This window comes from Manacus candei, unplaced genomic scaffold, assembly GCF_025592945.1.
Source record: "Manacus candei isolate 608988 ecotype Guabito, Panama unplaced genomic scaffold, ASM2559294v1 h1tg000088l, whole genome shotgun sequence".
Classification (NCBI taxonomy): Eukaryota; Metazoa; Chordata; class Aves; order Passeriformes; family Pipridae; genus Manacus; species Manacus candei.
The window spans coordinates 8,908,526-8,929,810 of NW_026138136.1; the positions used below are offsets into that span (position 1 = coordinate 8,908,526).

General features: G+C 36.6%; 1 protein-coding gene across 3 annotated transcripts in view; it reads left to right on the forward strand.

The window, feature by feature from the left end:
- Positions 1-21,285, forward strand: part of GALNT1 (polypeptide N-acetylgalactosaminyltransferase 1) — an 88,413-nt gene that overhangs the window by 51,768 nt on the left and 15,360 nt on the right. For all 3 annotated transcript variants that reach the window (XM_051812649.1, XM_051812647.1, XM_051812650.1), the window contains 3 exons: positions 12,926-13,092; positions 18,923-19,130; positions 20,604-20,774. In XM_051812649.1, coding sequence (XP_051668609.1) covers positions 12,926-13,092; positions 18,923-19,130; positions 20,604-20,774 — 546 coding nt within the window. The remainder of the gene's footprint in view (positions 1-12,925; positions 13,093-18,922; positions 19,131-20,603; positions 20,775-21,285) is intronic.

The window sequence follows — 21,285 nt, forward strand, 5'->3', positions numbered from 1 at the left end:
ATTACTTCTATTTTAACTTGTTCTATGTCCCTGGCTATATGTAAATAGTTAATGGAGAAGGAGAATGGGTAGTTTTTAATCATTCCTTACCACATTTATGTGCCTACGGAACAGCTGCCAGTAGCACTTTCAATCAAGATTTTGAAAAAGCTGGATATGTTCAAAGGCACACTTAGCTGTTCAACCATGTAATTATTTTCTTCACAGGTTTTGTGGGTTGCTTCCTTTAATGTGGTGTAGAGGGAAGATGTGATTATTTCAAGTCTTCTAATTCTCCAGCATGTCAGTTTTTCTGAAGTACAGAAGCCTGTAAAAGTTTTGCCTTACAGTTAATCATGGGAAAGCTGGTGGAATTAAGAGTGCCAGGACCAATTTGCCACATGTATTTAATGGGGATGGCACGACCTGTCAGCTGGAGAGCAACTTCTGAAGTAGTCTACATTATCCTTTAATTAATTTCTAGTTCTGCCGACCCCCCTGCCATCTGTGTGAAGACAAGGTCATTGGTGTACGTGCTTGGTCCTAGTGTTTTCATAGGTTAATCTCTACAGATGACCCACTCTGGGCATTCTGTTTATGTTTTGGCCAAGAAATTTTGTTCCCTTACTTGAAGAATAAAAATATGAGCTGTTTTAATAACTTCTAGGCACTTCTCCAGCTGAAGGAACTCCTCAGTACAGGGCAGGTATGGACATTGACACCTCTGTTCTGCTGAGCTGTGCCCTAGTGGTATTAACAGGTTTATATTTATTTTTATTATTTGGCGCAAAATTACTGATGCACATAAATGCCTTTAAAATCATTGACATATGCCTGAATTGCTAGTCACTTTGTATCTGAAACCAGAAACATTGTTCTACTTATTCTTCCCATTATCCCAGCTGAATGTGTTTTGCTCAACAGAAAAAGCCAAACCAGAAGTAATTTTTTTTAGCCTGGATATTTCCCTGAATCTGGACTCTGGGGCATGTTACTGTAACAAACTAATATGACAGACAGGGCTACAACCTCTGGAGGAAAGTTGTTGCTGGAGAATAAGCAGCTGGGCATACCAGATTGGTTTTAAATTGTTAATAGAATAATTCTTGTAAGCATGTCTTATTCTAGTCCATGAATCAGTCATCAAAGTGAGAGTTGATTCACAGTTGCCAGGAAAATATGCAGCTGTGGGTTTGACATGACAGCAGAGACTAGAAGATGGATGATTAGGAACACTAGAGTCTTGCCTTAATTTTGCTGAAGATGAGGGAGGCAACGAATAAAATAGGTGTCAATGACTAAAGTGCATGTTCAGCTGTGCCTGTGTGTCTTAGACTGATATTCAGGCTGGAAAGTAGGGTGGTTGAAAACATGAAATTTGCACAGGTCGTATGACTTGGTTTGGCTCTCAATACTTGTTGAAGGTGACTTTAGAAGCTAGTTTGCAAAATGAAGAATGAGTATAGTGTTCTAAGGCTGAGCTTTCCAGCCTGAATTCATTACAGAATAATTTGTGTAATATCTAAAACGTTTAAGTTGACATTTGTGTTCCTGTTGTGAGAGTTTAAACCAAATTCTGAGGTTTTTACATGTGAAAATGTAAGGATTTAAATCAAATTCTGAGGTTTTTACATGAGCAAAGATCTTCTTAAAACACTTTTCTTTTTCAGGCACAAGCAATCAAGGCTGGAAACAGTGGAGACATAGCTGGAACAGAATGATGTTGTTCATTCTGTTCATTCATAAGCTCTGGTCCCCACTGGAGCTTATGATGCAGCACTAGGAGGGTGTCATATTTTGCAGGTTGAGATTTCTTGGAAGGGGGATGGGCTTCCCTAAGCAGACCTGAAGCAAGGAGAAGTATCCACTCTCCTTGCTGACACCTCAGCAACCCTTTCTCTAAGGCTGTAGGTTCTATAAAATTTGGCATAAAAGATCTTCCTTGCCGTTTTTCCTTAGTTGGTATAATTTTGCTAGAATCAGACATCTTATTATACCTCTGTTAGTTCTACATAAAGTTTGGGATCTTATAACTGACCTTTTCTCAAACTGTCTGTATTCAGGAAGGTAGGTGTGGTGGTGTTTTGAGTGGTATAAGTCATGTTAGGGTATAATCAGAGTTTTTAGCCAGATGACCCTACATATTTGAGTGAACTGGGTCTAAATCCATACAAACTATGACTTCAGCCACTTAAAGGAAAAAACAAAGTGCAGATCTCTGAGACCTTCAAGTGTAACTGGTACGTTAATGTTTTCAGTTTGTTATTATTGAAGGCTTTTTTTCTGAATCAAACTACCCTGCTCAGTTCCTGCTGCCAAGCTTACGTTCACAACCGGGAGGAAGTAGGCAGTTTTCTGGGTTAAAAGCCATTCTTCTGAGTTACATGTATGTTGTGGAGTTTATAGCAATTATGCTGGGCTTCTCTCTGATTAAGTCTAGTAGAATAGTAATTCTAACTATTTCTGTCATCTCTTTGATTAGAAAGAAGAGAATTTAGATTTAGGCACTGTTAATTGGATGATACAATATGATGCTTTTCTGTTATGAGACCACAATCAGATTTTCATATCTGTGCTTTAAAAATGTAATGTTGATTTTAAGTATGAAATATGCACGTGAGAGTACGCGGGAATTTGGATTTCTCAAAACAAATTTATTTGCTGTATACTTTAGGATACTACAGTTGAATCAGAATATAACGGGTTCATAAAATTAACACAATCCCTGTGTGAAGAAAATATTTTGAGTAGATCTATTCATAGTAAAACTAGTAAAGGCACACAGGCAAGACTGTGTTTTTGGAACTCAAATGTGACATTTCACGGATTTTTTAGAATAACAGCTCTCGAGGTATTTGCTTCTATATGAGGCTTATGGAGGTGTGCTCGCTTTGCTTTTAGTTATTTCAATTCAGGAGAATAGCTAAGGGAGTAGTTTTATACTACATATAATCTGGTATAAACGTGGACTGCAGACAAAACAAGTTTCTCACTGCTTCTGTTGATAGTTATCTAATGATTGTGTGGCCTTGACATTCACTGACACCAAAAAGGGGAAAAAAGTATATTTTGTTGATTCAGCAAACTGAAGCAACACACATAGGAGTTGTATGACTACCAGATCTGGTGCAAAGAAGGGGATGGGACAAAACTGCAGTGGTGAAACATGGGTTTGTTGCTTTTGGCAGCAGCCCACAGTCACACCAGATTAGGTGCAATATGGTGGAAAAAAAGCTTTCCTACAGAACCTGTGTATTAAAACCCCATAAGGCCATGGGGATTTAAAAACCCCATAAATTGTGATATGCTTTTTGAACTTTTGGTATTCATTTAGCTCAGGTATTAGTGATGTAAAGATAATAAAAAAAGACCAAGTTGTCAACATAGGTGGTGGAAGACTTTAGGAGTTCATTTAACATTTTGATACATGCTAGAAATCCAGGCTCTTAATTAATGTGTCATCTATAAAGAAAATCTGCTGACCTGATCGCCAGGAATGTAACTTTCAGCAATGTCATGGAAGTCTGAAAGCATGTGAGGTATTAAAGACTTTACTGTCCTTTCAAGCAGGAATGTTTCTTTCATCTGGCTTTTGTGGTGCATATAGCTTGTTACTGGCCCCCTGTAGAATCAACGTTTGGAATTGTTCTTGGTCACGTTGATTTAGTGAATTAGCTGGAAGAAATTGCCTGTAACTCTTTTTCCTGGAGAAAGCTTAGAGGGGGAAAAAAGTCACTCTAAAAATCAGCTTGCTTCCTGTAAACTGTATTTTTTTCTTTTTTTTCTTTTTTCTTTTTTAATGCTGCATACACACATGTGTATATATGCACAAACACTTGACAGTCCTCTTAGTTATGCTCCACCATGTCCTGAACTTTATTCAAATTGATGGGTCAGGTATGGAAAATATTTTGTCTAGAGATCTTAAGGTTCAGTTACAGTCTCTGAGGACAGAACTGGTTTTGCTTCTGTCAAGAGATACTTTCCTGTGATCGCTTTCAGGATAAGGAAATAGTCAATTGCAGTTATTATTATTTTTGTGAAGTTCTGCTTGAATTCTGTAACCACAATGGTTTTAAGAACCATTTTGGATTTTGTTTTCAGGGTTTAAAGAAGATTTCTACTTGATTCATGAGATAATGCAACCTTTCTTATATCCAAATCTTTGAGATCAGAAGAAAGGAAAGTTTCATACTCTTGATGTCAGGTAAATTATGTAATACTATTGAAGGCAGAAATGAAGCAGACTGCACTGAAATATTTAAATAAGAATAAGGGATTTGCCTGCATTCAAGGCACCTGTTCAGAAAAATTAATTGGAGTTGTGATATGAATTGTAGAGATGAAGACCTCTTTCTAAACTGAATTATTCTGATTTGATTGGAAGAAGCAGCTTCAGGGTAGTGTGAAGTTTTGTTGCAACCTTATCTGCAGTGCTTTCTCTTTGTGCTGCTGCAAGTTAAAGCTGTGGTTGTATGCAAAGTCTGTAGTGAAACGTGGTTTGACCTGTAAAAACAGCCAGTGATTCCATCTTTCTCAGAAGTACTACTTTTAATCCTTTTAGCTGTTTTGCTTCTGTATGAAAATCAGATCTTTATCCAACTTGATTGTCTTCAGTTTGGGAGCTTGGAGCATTCTTAAAATTTACATAGGAAGCAGATTTATTAACACCCTTGTTTAAATGATATTAGGAGGCTGCTGCTTATATCCAGGAAAGACTGAGTTAGTGTTTACCAGAAACACACCCCTTGACTTGAGTCCTCGTGATTTGTGCTGTAGTGTTTTGACACTTTTTCTGCCACCCTACTACAGGGCATTCTCCTCTGATGGAAATGTAGGTCAGTCTCAGCAGCTTCAGGGTGACTCTCAGACTCTTATTTCAAAACTGGTTTCACCCATGATTTAAGTGGAGAGGAGGTTTTTTGTTGGGCATAGCTGTGCCTCAGCTTTGTTACATTAACTTTATTGCGGGCTATAACTTCAGGCATATGAACAGGTAAGCAATGAAATACTGACATTTTATGGCACTGCAGTGATATTCATCAGATATCAGTAATTAAACGTGAGGTTTCATGAGAGGAGTTCAGATTTTCTGATTTTGTTTTCTATCGATCAGGAATTAACTTTAATAACCTCAAAGGACAATAAATGTGTATTTTCAAGTCAAAGGATGCTTACTTTCCAGAGACTCTCAATATATTTTAATACTGAAGTGTACGCTGCTTGTACTGCCTCTGTAATATTAAATAGATTTATTACAGGGACTGTGCTGTGTAGTATTTCCTCAAAACTTCAGCTCTAACCTGATTTTCAGGAAGACTTGGATTATTCCTATGTGTCATTGTCAAATTTAAGTTTTAAGATGCAGTTTATTTATAACTGCAGTTTTTATTTATAACTGTTGTTTGTAGGTTTCAGGATAAAAGGTTGTACTAAATTTGTAAGATAACTAAAGATGCTCCCCTTCCCGCCTCAATCTGTTGCTAGTACAGCTTTCAAAAACGCATTGGCACTGTGTTGTCATGATCCGTGTACGAGCAGCAATCCGAGCCCCACTGGAATTTCCTAACCGAGCTACTTAGTGCACAGGAGACACTTTTACTTTCATCACATCTCTGTCCTTCATCAGAGCGCTTTGGGCTGCATGCATTGGGCTAGAAAACAAGGATTGCATACATATTTTACTGCTGTTAATGTTTTTGAGCCACTATAAATTATTGCTCATGACTTGTTTCTTTGAAAGGCTGGTAGAATCTGGGAATAAAATTGATATCAGTTATAGCAAATCATGACTCAGGTAGTGTCTGAGTCTATTAATTTTCATGATTAGTTAGGCACGAGTGGCCTTGTTTTGAAAAACCCATATTAAAAAAAAAATGTTCCTATGTTAACTTGTTCTGATTTCTCCTCTGTGGAGAATAACATGTTGGCAGTATCAGAAGGGATAGAGATTTGTCCTGTAGTATTTAGAAATTCAGCATTTATTTCTAATGCAGGATATAATTGTGACCTCATCTTTCTAGAAAATGACCTACAATTTATTTCATGTTCTGTCTCAGTGAATGAGATTTTCCTCATTGTGTTTGCTGCATAAACATTATGGTAGCATAAAACTGATTTCCTACAAGACCTCTACACTGTTTGTAGCTTTGTTTGGGGTGTGACTTTTTTAGCCTATAAAACAAAAGTATTTAAGAGTTATGCGAATATTAAATCCTGGGTGTTTTTTTTACTTTCAGAAATGATTTACCATGACTGAAGGGTGTGCAAACAGATCATTGCTAAGAATGTAAATATTTGTCTTTTAAGGTTTGACAATATTAAACATGTAGCACTCAATCTTGGGTTTTTGGGATAGTTTCTAAGTAAATTGATCCGTGAATACAATTTCATAATAGTGATAAAATGCCAAGTGATATTCTGTAATAAGATGGCTGCATTTTTTTAAGGTAACTTTTGGGGCGTTTGTCAAAGAACCAACAGTAAAGAAAGAGGTGACATGAGGATAGTGAAGGGTGATGTCCCGAGTTCCTGGCGTGTCTGCATCTTGTGTGTGCCGATGGCTAGAGTGGGTAAGCTTTATTGACCTCCATGTTGGTCACTGAGCAGAGCAGATAGGTATTAGAAGAATTTCACCTTCTGATGGGTTCAACTGAAGGATCTTGTGTGATCACCTAGATTTCTTCTGTCCCTCCAGTGGTGAAGTATGTCTTTTTTCTCATTCCTTCACTGACATGAGGGAAGAGAGGCTTCCAGTTCTGCCAGATGTGGAGGAGGATTGAGTGTGTATGGTTGTCGTCTTGTAGAAAGTGCAAAATGAAAAGTTGTCTTCCTTCTATGCAAGATAGTGCTGAAATAGCAATTAAACTCTGAGATTTAATGACTTAATTTTATTTGGACAGAATTGCCTTACTTGTTGTCTCTTCTGGTTATTTTTGTAATGTCTCCTGTGGACTATTTGTACTCTGGGCTGAAAGAGAAAATAGGAAAGCAGTTTATTCAGAGGCTCTTCAGGTGCATTTGAAGTAGCATCAGATAGTTTTCAAGTGGCTATACTTAATCCACTGAATAAAATTCTCTGAGTTTTTTTTTCTCAATGTCATCATGTAAAGCATGCAGAGCTTATATGTAAGACTCAACTAACACCTTCACAAAGAGTCACAATAATGGAGAAGCATAACAGAACTCACAGTTGTTTTTAACCTTTCATTTTAAAAACTTTTTTAATGGGTTTAAAATTTTGAAATCTGGCTACAGGGTGTTAGGGACAACAACATGTATTTGTTTTACCATCACTTCTCCTTTAGCAGTGTTATACAGTTATATGTTAGGATCTGTCTACCTTTTTTGCTTTTAGTCCATTGAACTTGACTTCAATTTTTGAAGGATTCCGACCTTTTACACTGCCATGTGGTATTGGGGAGATATGGACATAGGAATAACTGTGTAGTTATAATGAACTGGGCCAATCTATTCTCATAGAATCATAGAATGGTTTGGGTTGGAAGGGACCTTAAAGATCTTCTCGTTCCAACCCCCCTGCCACGGGCAGGGACACCTTCCACTAGACCAGGTTGCTCAAAACCCCATCCAATCTGGCCTTGAACACTTCCAGTGAGGGCATATCCACAACTTCTCTGGACAACCTGTTCCACTGCCTTACCACCCTCAGTGTAAAGAATTTCTTCCTAATATCCAATCTCTCTCAATTTAAAGCTGTTCTCCCTTGTTCTATCACTGCAGCACTTTTTACAAAGTCCCTCTCCAGCTTTCTTGTACCCCCTTTAGGTAGTGGGAGTTGCTATAAGGTCTTTCCAGACACTTTTCTTCCCCAGACTGAACAATCCCAGCTCTCTCTGACTTTCTTCGTAGTAGAAGTGCTCCAGCCTTCTGATCATATTAGTGGCCCTCTTCTGGACTCTCTAACAAGAGCATGTCCTTCTTACGTTGGAGGCCCCAGAGCAGAATGCAGTACTCAATATTCTAAATATATGATGCAAAATTGTAAAATGATGAAATTCTGTGAAGAATGTGTAGGAACACCTTACAGAGGTCAGAGAGGATCTTTATAGTCCTGTGGCTTCTTCATAAAACAACTTTGAGAAGTCTAGCTTCTACACTTAATTATTTTTTCTCAGATCTAATTTTGGTGGAACATTAAAAATCTTTGACAATTTAAATTTTATTTCCTATGTAATTTTCCACTTTATTTCTGCTGTGGTTTGACCCCAGCCAGCAACTAAACCTCATGCAGCCACTTGCTCACTCTCCCCACAGTGGGTTGGGGAGAGAATTGGAAGGGTAAAAGTGAAAATTTGTATATTGAGATAGACAGTTTAATCAGGAAAGCAAAAGCCACGCACACAAGCAAAGCAAAACAAGGAATTCATTTAGTGCTTCCCGTGGGCAGGCAGGTGTTCAGCCATCCCCAGGAAAGCAGAGCTCTATCACATGTCACAATGACTTCGGAAGGTAAATGCCATCACTCTGAATATCTCCCTGCTTTCCTTCTTCTCCCCCCATCTGTATATACTGAGTATGACGGCATATGGTATGGAATGTTCTTCGGGTCATCTGGGGTCACCTGTCCCAGCTGTGTCCCTTCCTAGCTTCTTGTGCACCCTCAGCCTCCTGGCTGGTGGGGTAAGGTGAGTAACAGAAAAGTTCTTGACTCTGTGTAAGCAGTGCTCAGCAGGGATGGAAACATCCTTGAATTGTCGATGTTGTTTTCATCACAAATTCAAAACATGGCCCCTTATTATCTACTGTGGAGAAATTAACTCTACTCCAGCCAAAACCAGCACAATTTCCTAATTACATGAAAGCAAGAAATCAAATACTGGGGAATAATACAAGGCTAATGCAGCTTGAAAAGGGGGATTTCAGTGCATGAGATAGAGACTTGCTATGAAATTAAGAACATAATTGTTTTGAGCATGGTAATGTGTACATCAAGAAATGTAGACTGATTAGGATTTTTGTCTTGATCGTATTTTAACAATCTGGTCTATTCTTTTTCTGTGTCTTTAGGTAATAGGACAGTAAGTCTCTGCTTGTATTTAAAATGTCTGACATTTTGGGGGAGTTTCCACAATCTAAATAATAAATGGAGTCACATTAGCTGAGAGTTTTCATGGTGAATGCTGTAGATTAAGGAAAGGATGATGTATTCCATGTGGATATTCTCATCTGCTGTTTGGAGTCTTCATTAAATTACCAGAGATGGTATGCCTTCCTAATATTATGCACTCAATTTTAAAACTGTTTGAGGCGTGATTCAACAAAAGGAACATAATATATTAGTAGGTCATTAAAATTCAAATTGTCCTTAATTCATAGCCTATGTGTCATACCCCTCATGGTTATATTCTGCCTCTAACATTGCATAACTGTTGGTTGAAGCTAATGCTTTATTTTAAATTCTATAGTACTCCCTTTCTGGGGTAATTTGTTTACAAATGAAAGACAAAAGGGATTCTTAATTTAAATGTTTGTTAATAAGAATAAAACATGAGGTTTACATAGAATGCTAATGTCTAATCACAGGCATCAAGTGTTCTATTTTATTTGTCTTATGTTCTGCAGCGATATATTCCAGAGCGGAAGGAGTTATCAGTGCTTTCAAAATTAAAAACAAGAGGTTTTATTTGTGTGTATTCACAACAATTTGTACAAATATAGCTAAAAGGTATATGCAGAGAGACAAGTAAAAGGAGTATTAAAACCCAGATCTCATACTCTTAATTCTTTCATTTATCCTGCCTGCATCAGTGAATCTTTCCAGAATAATTTCATACCAAACACTTTATTAAGAAGAACATTCGAAAATGTCAAGCCAGTTTTGTTATGAAACATCCTTGTGTTATGCATGGCAGCCTTTTACATCTTAGTAAACAAGTGTTATGGTTTAAACCCAGCCAGCACCCAAGTACCAGATTGGTCACTCTTAGATTCTTACCCCAGAAAGCATTGATCTCTGGGGGTGAGAATGGGCAAGGAGGATGTTCACCTTCTGTAGGAGGGGCAGTAGGAATGCCTTACAAGGGGCCAGGGTTGTCCCCAAAAAATTTTGGAAGCCTTCCTCTTGGTGCTAAAAAGTTCCCCTTCAAAGACAGATCTCAAGTGTTGTACTATATTTATACTTCAGAAAGTGTAATGGTGTATAAACGCTGTAGTCCCTGATCATGTGGCTGACATTTTTAACAGTTCATTAATTTGAGCTCAGTGAAATAAAATCTTCTGTAAAACCATGATAAAAGGCAAGGCTGGAGATGAGAGATTTCATACTTCGGTAGTGGATCCTGTGGCTACCCCAGCATGATATTCCTGGTGAATGACATATTGTTACTGCTTTTTATAGAGAACTGCTAACACGCTTCTCTTGACTTTTTTACAACTATACTTCCAAAAAGCAGAGGAACAATTGGTGGATTTGTATTACTATTGTAGCTGGAGGTCTACAATCAGACACACTTATTTTCTGGTCTAGGGAGCAGTGCAGTAGAAGGAATAAACCATCTTGTTTTTAAAATAGCAAAATAGACTGAACAAGTGGCAAACATGGGGATAAAATTATTTGGTTTGTGATCGAATTTTTCATCTGAAATTGATAGCATTTTTTTGAAAAACTATTCTATTTTTCAAAGGATACCAAAGAAATAACTTTTTCAGTTGGCATGCTTTGCAATTTTTTTTATACGCAAAATAAATTGGGATAACACAGAGATATATGCAGATTTTCATAAAGATTTTATAATGTTCAGTTCACTGTGATAAATAATTAAATGTGGCCATAGTTGTATAATAAGTAAGTATAATATTGAAGACAGATAGTGCCTGATCCTACTGCTTCAATTCTTAGAAATGAAAAATGATTCCACAGAAGCTCTTGCAGACATTCTTTGTTTGTACCCAGGCTTACTGATCTCTTCTGAGATATCTGTGCACACTGGGCTTTTGTCACCACCTCAGAGCTGAAATGCCAATGTGCTGTGAGAGCTGCTCTCTCTGAGAAGAGCTCTGGCTAGCCAAGTTATCCAGCAAATAAAATATTCATGTTGGGAGCCTAGTTCTGGCTGACTTTCACTGGTTGGCATGGTATTGGATGCTGACACCACGATCCTGTATCAGCAGGCTGATCCTTCAGTATTGTTTTTGTATGTTTAGGGTAGAGGATATGCACCGTGTACTGCTCAAGCGCTGGGACTGTGCTTGATGTTGTAGTAGCATTTGGATCAGGTTACATTACAGTGACCTGAGTAAAAAATTTGAGATCTAATAAAAGCTTTTTTGTTGGAATGCAGCTCCACTGAATATATTTCTTTTTCTGCTTCAATGTTTTTCCTTGTGTTTGAGATATGCATATATATCTCTTTAACTTTGATTCTTAAAAGATTTAGTACTGTCAAATCTTGTGTAAGTAATTGTGTGTGATTTTGAATGTGCAGGAGGAACAGATCTGCGCAGGGAACACTTAAATTTGCGTGGTTATCTTTTTAGAACAGAAGTGCCTTTTTTCAGAACTGTGATCAGTACTTTGTGTACAGTGTATTGATTTTCGTAGAAGATACTGAAAATATCTCTTGTTTTAAAAAATATCATTGTAGAATGTAAAAATGTTGGCTGAATGTGGAATTACTTGGAGTGTATGTCATAGATTGTATCAATACCTTGTATATACTGTTAGCAGAGCTAGACCTATGGTCTTCCATGCTAACTTTGGCATGTGAGCATAATTCTCTTTTAATCTGATGAATCTTTATAGCACTTAAACATTTATACAATGAAGTGGGAAAACTCTGCTTTTTATGTAATATAATCACATTAAATTATGAAATATACTTAACTCACTGGTACTGTAGGTAGTATGTGTTTAGTCTCAGCTTTTTCCAAACATCAGCTGTATCCAGAATTCTTTACCTCTTTTAGTCATTTAGTTTAGTTCATTATATACCTTTATTACATTTACTTCCTAGTTTAAATTTGCCATTTTTTATCTTGTGTCTCTTCATTCCCCTTCTGTCCCAGTTACAGTTACTAGAGTTTCCCCTTTGCCCTCTGAGGAAATGCAGGCCTAAAGGAGGGGCTTGGATTAGTGTATCTGAACATACTACACAAAACGGGTAGCAGAAATAAATCATCTGTTACCATACTCTCTGGATCCCTTTCCCCACCCACGACGTGGGGGAGCCCAGTTTTAGTTCCATCTCCATCTGAAGAACCATTCCGACGTCTTGAGGGATGGGGAAAGGGAACTCCAGGGATTTCTTCAGGGGTTTCAGGTCCTGAGCCTGGAGGGGAGAGGTACCCCCCCCTTCCCCCCATGCAGGTGGCCCCATGGCAGGCACAGAGACAGCACACCGAGCGTGGAGAGGAGGCAAGAGGGTGTTTATTGCTGGGGATGTTACATTTATAGGGTTTAGGAGGATTCCCAGAGTAACTAATTAGAAGTCTCAAGGGGCTTACAGGAACACCCAATCACAGGAAGGGGTTAACAAGGTCCAATGAAACACCTTAGGACATCTTCCCAGGACATTCCTGCATGGGAGATAACAGTTGCTGGGGGGGTGTTGGGAAGAAGAAACACCTGTTTACAAAGAGACCACCAAAAGCCATTTTAAGACATGTTTAAACAAGTTTCTCATCAGATTCAGTGCTACAATACTCTGTTAGTAGTATGGATTTCTGTTTGATTTCTAGAATTGGTCATTGAATTTTATGTTCTTCTTTTGGAGTGGTAGGTTGGAATACATAGATGCACGCATGGAAGTCATGGTGGTTGATAGGTAAAGATATGAATCTGTGCACTGTTTGCTCCTTTGCCATACTTTGCATACAGTTGATGCATAGAGGAATGCTAATATTAATACTCAGAGATAAACCTCAGACTTGCAGCTCTAACTGAAGGCTTGACCTTCACAAATGCATGCTTTATTTTTATTTATAGGTGTAAAACGAAGGTGTATGCAGACAACCTTCCCACAACAAGCGTTGTCATTGTTTTTCACAATGAAGCTTGGAGCACACTTCTACGAACTGTTCACAGTGTGATAAACCGGTCACCACGACACATGCTGGAAGAAATCGTCCTTGTCGATGATGCCAGTGAAAGAGGTAAAGATGATGTTGGTTCTTTAGCTTGCTGCTCTTTTTATTTCAAAAATTGACGCTGACTTTATGTAGGCTTAGCCCTCCTCAGCAAAACACATTTGCTGGGGCAGGGGAAGGCAAAGGGAGCAACACCCATTTTGAAATACAGATGGATCATTCTGCACTGAAAGCCAGTGTAAGTTTATCTGTCTGTTTACTTTTCTGTCGACAGTGTAGAGCTTGTGTTTGCTAGCAGGTTTATCCTATTATAGCTTTCATGTTTTGCGTTTAGAATTTTAGCACATTTATAAAGCTTGAGGGCATTTAGTAGTAGAATCACCTGGTGAATAATAGCAAAGGCAACTGTTTGTTACACATATCTGAATTTACTATCACTACCACCATTAGGCTTGGCATTCAGAGGAATTAATTTTGATTATTCAGTTCATGGGAAGTGAAAATTGAGTTTCTATGCTGTTAGAGGTTCCATTTCTTGATAATAGTGCTCCAGATGAAAGCTTCATGCTACAGAATGGAACTTGCCATGTGTAACAGGCAAAACTTGAGCTGATTTTTTTTCTTAAAATGTAATATTATTTAGATTATACTCTTCATAGTATTTTTAAATTACAGTATATTAGAAATAAAAATAATATACTAGACAACACTAAAAATTTCATTTTGTTTGATATTTGGCTTGTTCTTTGCTTAATCTTTCTTGGTGTTATGGGTTATAAAGTATAACTTGGATTTTTTTTTTCTTGTTTTGTAAATGGACATGAAAGGATATTACAGTTTTTTTCATCTAAAACATTTCTGTATTTTTATATTGAATCACCCCTTTTTCTGTATTTCTATTTTGAAAGTTTTCTACTAGGACTAATGGCTAGTAGGACACTAGTAAAAAGTCTTGATAGTCACCAATTGTAGGTTATTATCTGTATCAAAAGGAATTCCCATCTGTTAGGCATGAAAGTGGTTTGCACTCAACATGCTGACACTTCTGCCTGATGGTTCTGACTCCAGTGATACAAAACTCATATTTTGCTGCTTATGGTAATTGCAACTTCACAGTAAGATGTCTGACTGTTGTCCAAAGAGCAAGATATGCCCGAGATCTGCATGCATGAAGAGAGACACTGGATTTCAGATCATATGGTCTAAGCAGCACAATGGTACATGGATTATAGTGGCTAGCAGGAGGTTTTAGGATAGATAGTTAGGAACCATTAGAATGAATAACAGAAGGTTTTCTAGCTGAAGAGCATTAGAAGTGGATTTTTGCACTTCCTCTCTAACCTGATAGAAGGTATAATGATTTACTTCTTCAGGTTACGTGTGTGTATGATGCCTTGCATGTTAACTGACCTGTTCCATACTATGTGGATCTAGAGTAAAGCCACTTGTGGAGCAGCTGAGTGGACTAAAGAAAGATCATATCAGCTCACTCTGATCAGCCTCTGACCAGTCTGTTTTCCTAAGGAAGCACAGCTCATGCACTCGGGTTGTGTTTGCGCTTGACTGTATTCCTTTCCTCTCTTGGGCACTCTCACATGCTTTTGCTTTTCCTTTTTTACTGATACTGACTTTAACTGCTTCAGCCAATTTCAGTGTAATTTGGAAGAAAAGACAGAGGCCTTAAATACAATTACATTCAGGCAGCAGAAGAAAAATGCCCATGCAAAGTGCAGGGCTGCCACGTAAATATGTTCAGGATTAGATGAGACGTATGATCAACTTTTGCTTTTAGAAAGGCACAGCATCACATTTTTTTTTTTTACTTGTGGGTAATTTATAATTATATCCCCTGATTTTTTTGTAGTTTGTCAACCTTTATATAAAAATTCCATATTTCATTTATCAAAACAGTCCTTGGCACTACTTAAAATCAGTGTTAATTATTATTTGTGACAGGTCAGCTTTCTGTATGACCTAGAAATAAAGACCAAGCTAATATTAGAGTAATGAATAATATTACTTATGTTTTGCCTCTTCAATTTTTGTTTTAGAAAAAAATCAATTTTAGCATAGCAATAGACGTCCTCACTATGAATCGTAAAATTATAGTCCATTTGAAAAAGCATGTGGCTTTGTCTAGATAAATTTTCTGTTTCTGGGTTAGGTAATAAAAACAAAGAAACTTAGTTCCGGGCTGAAAGATAGAGTATTTCCTAGGTTTTGGTGGTTATTGAACCTGTTCCAATACTTCATTTTGAAGCCTGTGATCTTCATTTCAGATCACTTAGGCATCTTTTATTTGTCATTATTTTCAACAATTACTGAAAAGGGTGGTTTTTTGTTTTGTTTTCCAAAAACTTGTTATGGTTCCGTCAAGCATGCTTTTAGATTAAACAAAACAGACGGGTATGATGCCTGAAAATTTGAAGGGTTTACATATGCTACTTAAGCATTCTGTTTGTGTTGAATTAAAACAGCGTACTTTTCCAGAAAAAGACAGTGTTCAGCCTGAGTGTGTATATTGAATTCTAGCATCAGAGTAATTTTAATTGGAATAAATTAAGCATTCAGTCTGCCTGAAGCACACTTTGTACCTGTTAGTGTCATGCTCTTAGAAGAATGAATTTGCATAATATCACACATTTATTTACACTGAAAAGCTTTGGAGAAACAAGACATCTGTATCATTGTTCTCTAGTTACTGATCAGGATTGCAACTTTAGTTTTTAAATATTGATCTTTGGTAACTATTTAAAAAAAGTTGACAGGAGAAATCAGGATTAGCCAGTACTTAAAACTAGGTCAGCGCTGAATAACCAAATGTGGTAGGCAGATTGCATTAGGATAGACTACATCCACAGAAGTTAGTGATACAGATACAGATCAAAGCAATGTAACCACAGCTAAATTCCTGCCAATAACATCTTATAAAAATATTTGCTCTTCTTAAAAAACTGTGATAAATCTGTTTTTTACTGTAGTTTAATAAAAAAAAGTCTGAAACTAAATTTTTCATTTATATTCATATCAAGGTGACTCGGTAATAGAATTGGCAAGGTATTTTTCAACTAACACACTTACTTGACTTGAACTGAATATATTTGCTTTTTTTGACATTCTTTCTGCTACTGCTCTTGAAACTATCTGTAGTCCTAGGTAAAATTATGCACCCTTTTGATAGAGAAAAAGGTTGAAAAGAATATCTACCACAAAGAGTTACAGTTATACCTTTGAAAATACATGAATTATTATTGTTTCCACATAGAAGTATCATGTGTATGTTTATATGTGTGGGTTTTTTTAATATTATCAAACCTCACTCTGTTGGAAGTGTATGAAGCAATGCTAAAAAATACTCAGTTGTCATCCTGGGTCACTCATAGGCAACTGCCTGTGTAATGCATAGAACTTCTCATTTCAGTGTTTAATATAGAATTTAGTATAAATTAAAATAGAATTTAGTATAAATAAAACCATTACAAGAAGCTTGCATAGAAAATAATTCTACAGCTTGATCCTGATGTTTCTTTTCTTCTAGGCCAAAATGTATTACATACACTAAAAGACTAGTCAAATACTTACTTTTTTCTTTAAGAGGAAAAAAGGTCTTACCTTACAAGAAACTGTTACTGGTTTCTGGATGTATGATTAATCCAAAAAGCTAGACTTCTACTACTGGAAGAAAAGGGAGAAATTTGTGAGGGATGTTTATTGCTTTTAGAGAGGGTGTTCTGGAGGGAAAATAGCTGTTTAGATTTGAGCATTTAACCTTAATTGCTGGTAGCAGAGGAACTTCAGAAATCTTGAATCCTGAGTTTTATTTATCATGCTTTTGTAGGGATGAGACATCAAGCTCTATCTTTTTGCTTATTTTTCTGAAATTATAGTAATATTTTAAGGGCATGGTTACTGAAGGTCTGTCACGTTGCTTTGTTTCTGGGAATAGTCCCTTCTGAAGTTTTGAACAAAGTGGTAGTTCATATGGACATGGTTAAATGTGGGAGACAGGCTGTTCTTAACCTTATTCCCTCCATAGCAAAAACACTGCACACATCTGTGATTGTTTCTGAGAGCAGAGAAAGTTGAAAAGTACTTGATAAATTGAAATTTTAAATACTTTACAGGGAAGATGAAGGTAGGACTTAAGATTTTTGTATGCAATATTGACCATGACTTTCTGTAATGTAAATTTGTGTTTTATAGTAGTTCTTGACTGGCTGCCATTGTATTATTGAAATCTTTCTCTCTTCCTCCTTTCAGAATTTTACCATTATGTTAATGTAACTACATTCAAGAAGCATTGTCATAGCCCAAATTCATTCATTCAGCTTTTATGTGGTTAGAACTACTTTAAAGGCTTGTCAGTACTACACCTGAAATCTGCAGAGAAACATGTTGATTTGTGTGACTTGCTCATCATATGGTTAGCATAGAGAGAAATGCTGCACACTCTCTTTGTGTATATCATGGAAGCCCTATACAACATTACCATGATACTAGTTCTTTTAAATTAGTGGCTTTGGAAAGCTACAATGTAAAGAGATGCTACAGACTCGGTCAGCTAAATGATCTCTGTGCTCAACCCCATAAGCCCTGCAAAATGTTCAGACATGTACACTTGGTTTGTACTAATAAACATTTTTACATTTGAGTCTCTGTTAATATGCAAAATAAGAACTAACTTGCTTTGAGTTTCTCTGGAAACAAATATTTAAGATGTATCAACCTCTTATGCACTTTTAGCACAGTTCAGCTTTCAAGATGTGTCAGAACTTATTTCTGTGGGTTTTAGTGACAGTCCAACAATGCACAGAAAAAAAATTAGGAGGCAATTGGGACTCATTCATCCGAAGCAGTGGTAAGGAGTGGTAATCACCCTCAGGTCAGCCCTGCCTCTTGAGATTTACAAAACAGCCACTAAGAGTTCATACCGTGTTTTTTTCCCCTCCTCCAGTGCCACACTTATTCTTGTATGAGGTACTTAAAAGTGCCTTATGCTTTGCACTGTTGTAGTACAACTCCTGTGTGCTTTGAGTGTATAACCTAATATATTCCGTAGCTGTTGTATAAGACGACTTTGCCTTTTATACAGATTTGAAATCTGCAAAGTATTGCAGAAGTCTGTTTCTGTGACTGTCAATTGCATTCTCCCTCAACTGTTTATTCTTCCTTTGACGTTCATCATAGCACAATAGGTCTTTGCAATGCAAGTAATTTTGAGTCTCTAGGTGTATGGCAGTCAGTTATGACTGTTCTATTCTGAATAATTTGTTCCTCAGCTAAATTGAGATTTGTTGGTGTTACAGATATTGATTTATGTATAGCTGATTCTAGGAGCGTTTTTTAGATGTTATAGTGATAATTTCGTAGAAAAAATGTGAGCCAGAAAACCCTAGAGAAAGCATAGTTCAAGAATTATTTTGATCATGTTTTAAACTCCCGATAAAGAAATTACCTGTAAGTTACATTACTGTAACTTAGGAAGCAATTAATTATGTTCAGCTAGTCAAATCATTTCTGTATTTTCTTGGTAGAGAAGCATTATGTCCAAGAGCACTTATGCATGTGTTTTTGAATATAAGAGTCACATCTTTTCCATTGTAAAAACTTGCCTATCCCAACTGGATTTTTTATAAGCATTCTACCTTCTCTTCATTGTTGTGTTTTACATAATGAAGAAATAAAGAGGAGAAAGAACTTTCTGTGCTATCAAGTGAAGCACTTGGAAATGTGGAAGGGCATATTGGGAAGTGTAGAATAAGCAGCAGAGGAAACTAGCTGAGAAAGCAGGAAAACAGTAGAAAAGAAATGAGGAAATGTCTCTTAATTCAAGTCTCTTTGTGATAAAAAAAAATACATAACTGACAGTTTTCATGGTTTTGATCATTCTTTGCAGACTTCTTAAAAAGACCTCTGGAGAGTTATGTGAAAAAATTAAAAGTACCTGTTCATGTGATTCGAATGGAACAGCGTTCTGGATTGATTAGAGCAAGATTAAAGGGGGCTGCTGCTTCTAAAGGCCAGGTCATCACCTTCCTAGATGCTCATTGTGAATGTACAGTAGGCTGGCTTGAACCTCTGCTGGCAAGGATCAAAGCTGACAGGTAATTATCTATCTATTCACCCATGTTGGGTTTTTTCGGTTGTTAAGAAATCTTCCAAGTATTACAAAATAGTCTACAAGCAGTCTACTTTCTGAAGGGCTGAATAAATTCTCATTGGTGTAAGGATAAAAGGCTAATACAGGTAAACTTCTTTAAAAGTAAAACACTGTTTCAAGTGAAGTCTGTATTGGAATGCATGGAGTAATGTGTTAAATAGCAGGAATCCTGAGCATGAATGGAGTTGAGAAAGTAAGGGAATTTGAGGTCAGTCTGCAGCCTGGCCCATTCTTTCATGAATTTGGGTAGATATTTTTGAAGAAGAAATGGAGCCCTGATCTCATTTAACACCAACAGTGTGAGCAAGAACTGTCAGGTTTACTGTTTTCAGGTTCTCGTTGCAATTTCTTTATTTCATAATGCTTTTGATTGTGGAAATATCTGCTGTGTCTTGGTCTTCTGGGATGTATTTTTTACAGATAGAATAATTACTGAAATCATGTTCATCTACTCCCATGATTGTGTGATAGAAATTGTATTGAGGGGAACAGTGAGAGAATGGTCTGCTTTATAAAACAATCTTATATCCGAGCAGTAGCTGTAGTTGCACACTAGTCTGTTAAAAGACAGCATATTAAATAGAATAGCTATTAAGTATGGTGTTCAGATCTCTATTTAGTCCCTATGGTTATAGGTAAAAATCACTTAAAATTTGATGTTACAAAATATAGTGTTACAGGATGAATAAGCTACAAGTAATGAAGAATTTTTGTTCAACACTGTGCTAAGACAAAGTACTAAACTTTAAATTATCATTAATACACTTTCTGTGAGACTAAAATATATATATGTTGTTACAATTTGTGCAAATGCCTCAAACTTAAGTCCTTTAAATTCAGTTGCAACCAACCCCAGAATTTTTTTACAGAACTTCCCTTGAGAGGCCACTTTCTGTCAACTTTGATGCAGTAGTTATACTTTGTTAGCAATGACTATCATTTCTTAGTCCTGAGGGTGCATAAGAATACTTCCCCAGAGTTAATGTCCAAGTTTTAATTTCAAAACATTCAAGTTACTGTGACCACGCAACTAGAAACAAGAACCTCTTGTTTTCTGCCCAATCACTATGAAGCAATGAGAAAGCTGGGATCAATAATTCCATCTGAAGAGGAATGAATATTTATTGCTGATAATGATGCAAATACAATTAAAAAAAGATCTGACATTGCCAAAATTGTATCAGAAAAACACATTTTCCTGTATATGAATTAACTCTAATTAACAAGACAGAATGTGAGAATGTTTCCTGGTAATTATTTATTGAGTACGGTTGTTAAGAGATGGTAAATGAAAATTTAAACCATATGCGTTAAAAACAATATTTAATAAAAAACCGAAAACCAAACCAACAACAAAACGACAAACCATCTTTTTTGACACTTTAATTAATAGGATGTGGTTCTTCCCTTTTCCTAGGAGGACAGTAGTGTGTCCCATCATTGATGTAATCAGTGATGACACCTTCGAATATATGGCAGGTTCTGACATGACCTATGGTGGGTTCAACTGGAAGTTGAATTTTCGTTGGTACCCTGTTCCTCAGAGAGAGATGGATCGACGGAAAGGGGATCGAACCCTTCCTGTTAGGTAACAAGAAATTATTCAATTGGTTAAGATTTTCATATCCTTTCTAGATTAAACTTGTAACTAAGTACTTGAGGTTATTGTACTTAGTTAAGCATTGTAGCATCTTTTTTGTCTGGTTGAAGGAACAATATAAAAGTTTTTACATGGATTGATTGTCGCTAGTTTTTGGTAGCAATAAAAGAAGCAATCAACTTGTCACTTTGAAAGTATTTCTAAGTTGCATGTTAATTACTGCAGAATTACTAGCTTATAGCTAGTTTTTATAATGATGCACAGGTTTTAACAAAGCTTATTTTTATTTTTTAATTGAACCTTTTATTCTAACAAAGTAAATAGTATTTTGAAAAGATACATTAATTTTTGGCATGTGTGTGTTTATATTTGTGTATATGCATTCATTTATACTTGCATGTCATGTAGGTTTATGACAAAGGTAAAGAGAAAGATAACCTGTGTGTAATGTGTACCTTTTAACAGTTGCAAACATACATTTTTCTACCCTTGCTGTTTT